General features: G+C 51.7%; 1 protein-coding gene across 3 annotated transcripts in view; it reads right to left on the reverse strand.

Annotated features, from left to right (window-relative positions):
* Nucleotides 1–13: 13 nt before the first annotated feature.
* CUNH4orf19 (chromosome unknown C4orf19 homolog) overlaps nt 14–10,167 on the reverse strand; it is a 102,199-nt gene continuing 92,045 nt past the window's right edge. For 2 of the 3 annotated variants that reach the window (XM_045284211.1, XM_045284210.1), the window contains exons 3-4: nt 2,131–2,184; nt 14–939 (exon numbers count right to left, since the gene is read on the reverse strand). In XM_045284211.1, coding sequence (XP_045140146.1) covers nt 18–939; nt 2,131–2,162 — 954 coding nt within the window. In that variant the 5' untranslated portion in view covers nt 2,163–2,184 and the 3' untranslated portion in view covers nt 14–17. Of the gene's footprint in view, nt 940–2,130; nt 2,185–7,752; nt 8,104–10,167 lie in introns of those variants that run through there. The other variant, XM_004706351.2, reaches the window with a different exon arrangement.

The following is a 10,167-nucleotide window of genomic DNA, read 5'->3' on the forward strand; positions in this document are numbered from 1 at the left end:
CCTGTCCGCCTCTTGCCCTAATCCGCCTCCTCCAGGTCCTCTCCCGCTGTGGCAGCTTCTAGAGCCGCCAGGGCTTCAGCCACTGCTGCATCCTCGTCCCCCAGGTCCCCCATGTCACCTCCGCCGACACCCTCCCGCCCGGGTCCTTGACGGCCCGCAGACGCAGGCGGGGCGCAGGCAGGCCTGTCCTCCCCGAAGCACAGCCTTGCCACCCTGGGGCCCGCGGGCTGGGGACAGGGGTCGCAGCTTTCTTTCCTCCCGGGCGCGGCCAGGACCCGAGGACATCTTCTCTCCAGCTGGCCCTCCATAGCGGGGTCTTGCGTCGTGTGGTCCCCCAAAAGACAGCCGCTTTCTTCGCGGTCCGCGATGGCTGGGGCCGAGGATTCCAGTGGAGGGTAATCGGGGGCCGGTAACTGGAAGACGTGGTCGGGCAGGTCCGCGTCCCCGGCGGGACTGTCCATCTCCGAGGGGGCTCTGGCGTCTCCGCTGGCGGTGACAGGAGGCTCTTCCGAAGCCGGCCATGTGTCACTCCACGCGTCCCCTCCTTCAAGGGCCAGCAAAGCCGGATGGACATCGTGGGCGCTACTGGCCAGGGAGCCTCTGCCCTGGGGCGCGACCCAGGGATCCCCAGACGGCTGCAGGGTGGCTGCGGGGCCAACCCCGTTGACGCCATCAGCCGCCTTCAGCCCCCAGTGGTGCCCCGCTGGGCCCCCCTGAGGGGGAGCTCCTGGGTGCGGGCTGCGGGGCTCCGGGGGACTGGCCGCGGGGCTGCGGCTCCCGGTCCTCCGCACGCCCTCGTTGTGCAGGCCCTGCGTGCGCTCCAGGCCCTCACTGCTCCATTTGTCCTTTAACCGCACTGTGTCCTCGGCGTCCAGCTTGTAGCTGCTTGCTTCGTTGACAAAGCCAGGGGAGGGCACTTGCACGGGGTCGAAGAGATAGCTGCGGGCGAGAACACGGGAGGTCAGCCAGGTTCCGGCAGATGAGCACTACGACTTCCCACCACACACTCTGCTGCTTTCCACGTGTGCGGGGGCATTTATTTCTAGGCGTACTTGCTGAAATCCATGTCTCCCTCCCTCCCATAGGGTCAGTTCTGACTCGTAGCGACCCTAAAGGACAGGACTGTCCGATGGGCTTTGGGCTTTTGAGACGAACTTATCTTTCTCCCGCAGAGAGCTGGTGGTGTGGAACTGCAGCCTAACATGTAAAGTGTATTTAAATGGAATCAAACCCAAAGTCACTGCCATAGAGTTGATTCTGACTCTCGGTGACCTTAAAAGAGCGTAGACCTGCCCCCTGGGGACTTCTGAGCTGCACATCTTTTCAGAAGCAGAAAGGTCCATCGTTCTCCAGAGCGGTTGGTGGGTTTGAGCCACCAACCTTGAGGTCATCAGCCCAACTTGTAAGTCTCTAAGCCACCAGGGCTCCTGCTTTTAAATCAAACAAAGACTCAAAAAACCTCAGCTCACTGCCACCAGCTCCATTCAGACTCACAGCGCCCCTATGGAGAGTTGTGGTCTTTGCAAATCAGGGGAGCAGATGGTTTATTGGTGGCAGAGTGGCTGGTGTTTGAAACAGTGACCTTGTGGCTAGCAGTCCAATGCTTACCTAACAACACTGCCACACGTAATGCAATGATACAATGTATCTCCTAATGTTATATGTATGAATCTGGAATAAAACCAGGAGGTAGAGTTTTCTTTGGAAGGGAGCAAGCTCATCAGTAAATTTTGTTCCTTTGTGCACACTTCTATTGATATCACCATCATTTCCAAAAACGGAAGTATGGAGAAAATGGCACCTGCACATATGGTTGGGCGAGCTACTTCCAGTGCCACAGTGCCATGCTTTCTCAGAACCCTGAGCTCTTCCTGGAGAAACGCCACTCTCACCCCAGCCAAATCCCACCTCTGAGAACCGGGCCAGTCTCCAGGGGCTCCCACACACAAGTGACCAGAGAGCGTTTGCCAATCAAGGTCACACATCCTCTTCCAGAGCGTCAGAGCCGTTCCAAGCTTTGCACCCTCTGCCCGTTCCCACTCATGTTCTGAGCTGGAGGGGGGGGGGGGGGCCCTGAATGATGCATGGCCTTGACAAGGGATTGTTTCCAGGAAGGGGGCCCGACATTACCTTTGTATCATTTTACAGCACCTGCACCCCATCTGGATTCGTCTGTGTGATCATCTGGAAAAGAAAGCGTGACAAGGAGAGAACAGAGTCGGGGGTGTGCTCAGAGGAAGCTCTCCTCCTTTCCCAAGCATTCAAACGAGCTGTCCTTGTTTCTTTCCTGACAGCACGTGGCTGGAGGGGAGACAGGCCATTACTAGGAACTCCGGCTTGATCCAGTCATGAGTCAGAGCTCTCGGATGTTTGTAGCCCCCCCCCTGCCCCCTTTCATGTATCCTGTGTGTTATTTTTGCCCCAGTGGCACAAATGAGGAAAGCTTGGGAGGTTAGGTTGGTGTGGGTGGGGGCTGGCGAGGAGCTGAAGAGAACCTGAGCCAGTTTTGAATTCAGTGTCTCCTAGGGAATGTGGATGGTAGCCCTGCACACAAGCACTACAGAGAAGAGTCGGCGGGGTTCCACCTATGACATGCCTGCTCTCAGCCCTCACCCTTAGAGGACGGACCTCAACCCTGGAGCCTCAGGTTGTTCTCGATCTCTGCTCTCCGCTTCTCCACATCTTTCCCTGGGCATTCATAGATCAGTTGGGTAAGTGAGAGGAACACGAAAGACCTGCTTCTGTCCCACCTCAGGCCCTCCTCCCACTGTCTTAATTACCCCTTTGCCCTCCAACGCCCTGACCCCCAATCCTGCCGCTTCCCACGCTACCTTTCTTGATCCTGGAATTTTTAAAAAACAAACAAATGACAACATATCACGAGGAAATAAACCAGAACTCTTTCCCCTGGAGGCCATTCTGACTTTGAAGAAACCCTTTCTAAGCTGGACTGTTTACTGGGGTCAAAGCCTCAATCTTCCTCGGAGTGGGGGGTGCTTATGAACAGCTGACCTTGCAGTTGGCTGCCAAACGTGTAGCCACTACGCCATCAGCGAGGACAGGTGGCAAACCCAAGCAAACAAAATAGTGAAAGAAATGGGAAAAATTCATTTTTGAAATGTTTGAGAAGCAGGGGGGGGGGGAGCGGTTGTGGATAATAAGATAGTAACTGAAGCAATGTCATATTAATCCATGAAAAAAAATCGCCACTCGATGATAGCGGATTTAGGGTAGGCAGAGCCTGGCAGCTCCGCGGCTGTGGAGACAGACTCCTCGCAGCTCTCAAACCACCACTTCCCTCTGCCCTCGCGCAGCACTCTCACCTCCCCTGTGGCTTTGAGGAAGCGCGCCTTCCCCCAGGAAAACCGCAGGCCCTGTAGCCATGAAATTATAGAAAGGATGTTTTGATAAACTTTTCCCCTTTTAAGATCAAACTTCTAGTTTCTCTTCCTGTCAATACCTGCGGGCATGCTACCTTGACTGGCTGCACACCTGGCCCCATACCAGGGGTGGGGGTGGGGATGGGGACACCTGGCGGCATCTCTCCCAAGCGCAGGACACCTGGCCTCTTCTGGAACTAGCTTGTGCCTCTCACCTGGTTCTTCCTTTCCTTCCATTGACATTCCTTCTCCCAATAAAGTCCATCAAGCAGAGAGAGCCGTTGCCAAGAGTGGGACTGATGCATTTGCTCCCCTGAGTGGCCCCTAGCTACAGTTAGGCTGCCCTGGATATCAGGCCACCCACATTTTGCCTTTAGCAGGGAATTCTCTCTCCAGGTGCAAAAGAGCATGTCCCTCATCCATGTGATGCATGGAAATGAGGGGTGGGGGTGGGGGAAAGAAGACTGCATTTGAAATAGGCAGTTTATCTGATTCCTCCCCTTTATTATTTATTACTTCCCCCCCTCCTACTTTTGACAGCTAGCTTAAAGGAAAGAACTCAGTTGTCGGGTGCCCTTTATTACTGACTGGCATAAAAATTGGCTTTCTCTTTGGAGTATCAAAGAGCAATAGAGAAGCAAAGGGCAAATCTCTCACCACCACCCCCAGTTTACACAAGGGAAAAGCAAATACCATTTGGATGGCTGCGTCCACCCACCTCTGTGTCCTCTGTGGCGGATCGACTCTGCTTGATGTGGTGTGTTAAAGTCAAACAGCCCTGTGTTTGAAGAGCGCTGTGCTAATGCCTGTCAGGGGTGAGGTCTCTTTGCTGGAAAATCCTGTTTCTTGAGGGGAGGAGGGGGTGGGGTTAGGAGGAAGGGGGGGATGGTAGGTGGACAGCAGCTTTCTAAGGAGGCAGAGAAACTGGTGAGGAGTCCTCAGGAAGGCGGATTCCAATCCAGACTCACTGCCATCGAGTGGATTCTGACTCACTAGCAATAGGACAAAGCAGAACTTCCCCGGGTGGGTTTCCCAGACTGTAATGTAACTCTGGGAAGGGAGTAGAAGCCTCCTCTTTCTCCGGTGGAGCAGCTGCTAGTGTGGAACCGCTGGCCGTGCCGTTAGCAGCCCATCACCCACGATGCTAGCAGGGCACTGCATCAGGAAGGCAAGGGAGGACAAGGAAAGACCCACCACATCTGGGGAAAGGCTTCGTGTTTATAGTGAGAACCTCAGAGTCGCAGGGACTGGGCCGAAGGATCTAGGGGTCAGTTTGTAAAGGTCCTACTGGCTAAATCTGGGAACAATTTAAGCATCAACCTAAGTACTGCTCAAGGATTGGAGACTCTGGGTGCAGCCAACAGAGAAGGCTCAGTTTTGAACTGAGTCCACCCCAGGCACGTGGAAGAAAGGCCTGGAGATCAACCTCCCAACCCTCCGGGACACAGGTCTGTGACACACAGGGACTGCCAAGTCAGACGTGACTCAGTGGCAATGGGGGATAACACTGTAAGCCCACTGAGTAAAACGGGAGTTCACAATTCCATGTTGACATCATTAAGGGGAAGGCGAGGAGAAAGCCAGCTGGACAACATCTAAGGAACATTGCCATTAAAGAAGTCCTCATTTCACAACCATCATCATGCCGATGGAGGCTGAGATGGTGGAGTAGTGGGTTATGTGCTGGGCTGCTAACCACCAGGTCAGCCGTTCGAACCCACCAGCCGGGCCCTGGAAACGATAAGACCCTCTGCTCTCATAAAGAGTTATCACCCTGGAAACGCCAAGGGGCAGGTCTTCTCTGTTCCCAGGGCCACTCGGCGTCAGAGCTGACTTGACGGCCGTGAGAGCTGAGAAGGCAGAAGTCATCCATGGACATGAGGACTAGGATGAGAGACAGGAGGCGAATTGGATTTGCACACACCTAAAACGTCTCCCTACCACCTGCTGGTTGGGTAAAATAGCGTCTGTATAGCGGAGAAACCCAGGACCCAGCAACTTCAGCAAATGAGAATGAAGCACCACGGCCTGTAACTCGAGTCATGGGCATGGGCAGCACCCCCCACCCCCCCCACCCCCGATTCAAAGTGGTGGGGAAGGGCTCAGCATCAACTCTGGTTTCCCGGTGCAGAGCGCTGAACCCAAATCTCAGCACGAGGAGACATCGGGAGGGATGGGGGTGGGCTTTTCCGCAAAAATAGCTGCTCTGTACTCTTTAAAAAACATCTCAGGTTAAAGAACAAGGGCTCCCTGGTGGTGGTGTGGTTATGTGTTGGGCTGCGACCCATAGAATGTGATCAGTCCTTTGAAACCACCAGAGGCATCCAGGGAGAAAGATGGGGCTTTCTACGCCCATAGACAGTTACAGCCTTGGGAACGCACCAGGACAGTTCTACCCTGTCCTATAGGATCTCTATGAACCTGCATGGACTTAATGGCAGTGAGTTTGTTTCTTGTTATGAAAAAGCAGTGCGGAGAAACTAGCCCAGACTATAGGAAACTAGAGACTCATGACACCAGACTGTAATGCGTGACGTAAAAAAGAAAATGCTGCTTAATCTTCTCTAACTACGCGGAGGGGAGAAGGAGAATACCATCACCAGCATCAGCTGACCATGGTCCAGTTCCAGGAGGCTGAGGTCAGACACACCCCACTGCCAACCTTCCTACCAAATGTGACCCAAAGGCCCTCCCACAACACTCTACTTTTCACTGCGTTCAAGAACCCATTGCAGTGGCCACATAGACCCCACAGCCAGTACTCATGATTATGAGGTTTAATAGGAAGTTCACGGGTTACAAATGCTCAGGATGCAATCATTTGGGCATGACAACCTTTCATCAGCTGTGGTCACAGACGGACCCCTTGCTGGCATTTGGCCCCTCAGCCGAATGGTGCCTTGGCCTCTGCCCTGTTTGTGCAATGTTACAAAGCTCTTTTGGGTCTGCCAATACATGCCCAAAAGGTGTGCCGCTCCATCATAAGCCTCGGTCCAGAAGCACTCAGCAAACTTATCTCCCGCCTGATTAAGTGCCTTGAGGCACACCTCATGCCAAAAGCCAGCCTTTTGCCTGAAGGCACTCATCTTTCCTGGCTCTCTGGGCTGGGAAGCCCCTCACTCTGTCTCACTGCATGGCTCCGGTTCTGCTGTTCTCCTGTCACTCCTGTTGTCTCAGCTCTCTCCTGAGTGCAAGAGGTTCAATGCACAGGGATCTTGGGGGCCAAAAGATACTCTCTATGCCTAGGTCTTCTCTCTTGCCGGTGGTGAGAGCCTCCCCCCTTTCCTGCTTCTGAGATGGCTCATCTTAGAGCCAGCAGGATGGCAATGGCCATGAACTCTAATAATCACGCACAGCAGAATCATATCATCCGATCAGTATCTCCCCCCACCTTCTTACCTAGACCCATCAGGAAAATGTAGCTTGGCAGGAGTTGCCGAGATTATGGCGAAAAGAGTCATATTAAATAATTGCATTACTAAATAATTGCATTACAGGTGACCCCTGGCTCTTGTAGCCATTGTCCCTTTCATGGATGAATAATTAACTTCCCTCCTTTAATCATTTTTCTGTAAGCACACCCACAAAAGCATGGCAGCCACCCACTTCATGTCTTTACCTCCCACTATTCTAGATAGTGGATTTCTGTTTCCCATCCCTATCAGTCAACTCGCTGAGGAATCCTTGATCTGAAGGATCTCCTGTTCCTATGGGAACTTTGGACATCTGCATCTATAAGCCAAGTTCAGCCCAGAGCAAGCCATCACATTTCAGCCGGGCACACTGCCCGGTGTCTTTTCGCTCTTTATCTGGTCATTTCACCGGCACAGGGGCACCCGCTGCAAGCTTGAGAGTCCACGCACCCCTCCCTGCCCCTTCAGACCAACTTGCCTTCTCATACAATTCCTGAACTGTGGACCAGTCAGCCATTCCTCTCCTCTCAACTCCAGGATCCGTGGACCAGGGCAAACGTGTCCAAACTCAGCCTGCCTCTTCACTGCTGCGTTTCCCCTACTTCCATCCTGTCAACAAGTGGGCCCATGGGGTCCACACAACAAGCACACTCGGCGGTCTGCTCGCTGGCTCCCTGTAACCTTCAGTCCCCAAAGGGCTTTCTCTGATGAGCACAGGCTTTCCCTGCATAGATGCATCAATGGCAAACTGCTTCTTCAAAAATATAAAAGCCAGGTCCCCCCCCCACCACCATTCTCCTCTTCACATGTAAAGTTTCCTGTTCTCTCCACAATTTGGGGTGGGGCTTGGGTTTCCACCGAGCCCCCACCTCCAGAGGCTTCTGTTTTAAAATAAAGTCTGCTCCTTGTGGGTGATTCCTAACTCCCCCTTTAACATCGCCCATCCAGTCTACGCTTACAAGCGCTCTGTAACCACGGTCATCAGGACGTCCATCACACAGGTAGGCCTCTTTTTAATACCAGTAGGAGAAACATTCTATATCCACAGTGTAGTCAGATAAACACATAGCCCTAATTTGCATAATTCCCAAATTCAATCTTCTGTTTTCCACCCATGGACCGGGTCTATTTGTATGCATATGGCCTCTGCACCAATCAATCATCCTGCTTAACCAGCCTCACGTTAACTCCAGGCCACGCCAGAAGCAGCTTTTCTCCCCTCAGCTGAAGCATATAATTTCTGACATTCCTTGTAGCCAGTAATCAGAGTAACCCTCTAAGAATCAAAAGTTTGACTTCTTATGCCCCTCGTTCCCATGCGTCCCATGAATCTGGCGCTGACACAACGACTCCCACTTCTGATGCCTGTAAAGAAGAAAACGATGCTTGGATGGGGAGGAGGAAAATACTGTCCGCAGCATTGGCTGACCAAAGTCCATGTCCAGGAAGGAAGCAGAGATCAGGCATGCCCCACCCTCCTACCTTCCTACCAATTCTGATACCAACGGCCCCTCCCCCAGTGCTCCCTCTCCTTTTCGGCTGGGCTTGATAATTCATTGCAATGGCCACATGGAACACAGAGACAGTACTCGTGCTTTGGGGGCTTATTAAGGAATTTAACAGGTTAAAAATGCTCAGGAAACAACAATTAGTTCCTTCCTAGAGGGACCATCAAAAGTCAGCCCTCTGCTTGACAGCACTCAGCTTTACTGGGACAGCTACAGCCTTGTCACTTGCTCTGGCTAGGTGGACAATCCTGACGCCCTTCTGGTGTCACAGCTGTCTCCTGGATCAAGGAGGTCCAATGTGCAGGGATCTCAGGGGACAAAGGATGTGACCCACTCCTGGCTCTTCTCTCTTGCTGCTAATGAGATCCCCACTCTTCTTGCTTCTGAGATGGTTCATTATATGCCCAACAAGATGGATGACCAGAATTAACCCTGTTACCAATCACTCACAGTTGAATCATATAATCCTCTCAGTGTCTTGTCTACCTTCTGACTCAGACCCATAGGAAAAGGTTGCTTGGTGTGGGTTACAGAGACTATGGCTAGAAGAGCCATATTAAATAATAGTTCATCGCATTGCAATGATCTAGACCCTTTGCGAAAAAGTTCATTATTGGGGCAACTGGTGAAATCTGAATAAGGCCTGCAGATTAGATAGTCATGTGACACCACTTCTAATTTCCTGATTTTGATCATGGTACTGGGTTTATGAAGAAAATAGCCTTGCTTTTAGGAAATGCATGCTGAAGTATGTAGGGATGCAAGGGACATTGTGCTTGTAACATACAGAACCACTTAACAGTGCTCATGAGGAACCCACACGTGGACCAGGAAACAGGGTAAGACCAGGAAACAGGGTAAGACTACATGGCTTCAGATCAGGAATGGTGCATACAGATGGACCATCCTTAGTCTGTGTGCTGAGCAAATCATCGGCAGGTCTCTATGGGCTCTATGACGAGCACACGATCCGGATGGGAAGAAGACTTATAACAAGAGACTGCAGTAGACACAACCTTGTTTGCTGAAAGCCGGAAGGACTTGGAGCACTTACTGCTAAAGATCAAAGACTACAGCCTTCACTATGGATTGCCCCTCAATGTCAAGGAAACCAACATCCTCACAGCTGAGCCAATTAGCCACACCACGATAAACAGACGATTGAAGCTGTTAACTTCCACTCTCGAAGCAGATGGGAGCGATAGTCGGGAAATTAAAGGACATGTTCCACTGGGGAAAATCTGCAGCAAAAGGCTCTTTAAGATGTTGAGAAGCAAAGAGTCACTTTGAGGATTGAGGTGCAAGTGACTCAAGCCATAGTATGTTCAATTGTCTCACATGTGTGCGAAAGCTAGACAATCAATAAGGGAGACCCAAGGCTGGATGCCTTCGAGTTGGTGTTGGTGAAGAAGATTGCATATACCGGGGCCACCTGAACAAGCAAATCTAGTGTGAAAAAGTACTTGGTGCCCCATCAGAATCAACCAGAAAACACTCCTAAAGGTCAACAGACAGACCTGGAACTATTTACAGGCTTTTCTTTTTTCTTTTTTTGCCATTGTTTTTGTTGTTGTTGTTTTGTTTTGCTCTCTTATTTTTTGTGCATATTATTATCTCTGCAGGTCTATCTAGATAAGAGAGGTGGGATAAACAATCTGGAGGAGAAAACAGTGGGACTGACAGTTGGGGTGGGTGGGAGGACATGGGAGAGGGAGAGGAGGAGGAAAGGAAGTAGGTGTTAACAAACCCAGGGACAAGGGTACAGGTGATCTAAAATCAATGGCTAGGAGGGTGTAGGAGGCCTGGTAGGGCTTGATCAAGGGCAATGTAACAGAGAGGAATTACTGAAACCCAAATGAAGGCTGA

Source organism: Echinops telfairi, unplaced genomic scaffold (assembly GCF_000313985.2).
Source record: "Echinops telfairi isolate 266 unplaced genomic scaffold, ASM31398v2 ScPeMD7_7468;HRSCAF=8506_0, whole genome shotgun sequence".
In the NCBI taxonomy this organism is placed as follows: domain Eukaryota; kingdom Metazoa; phylum Chordata; class Mammalia; order Afrosoricida; family Tenrecidae; genus Echinops; species Echinops telfairi.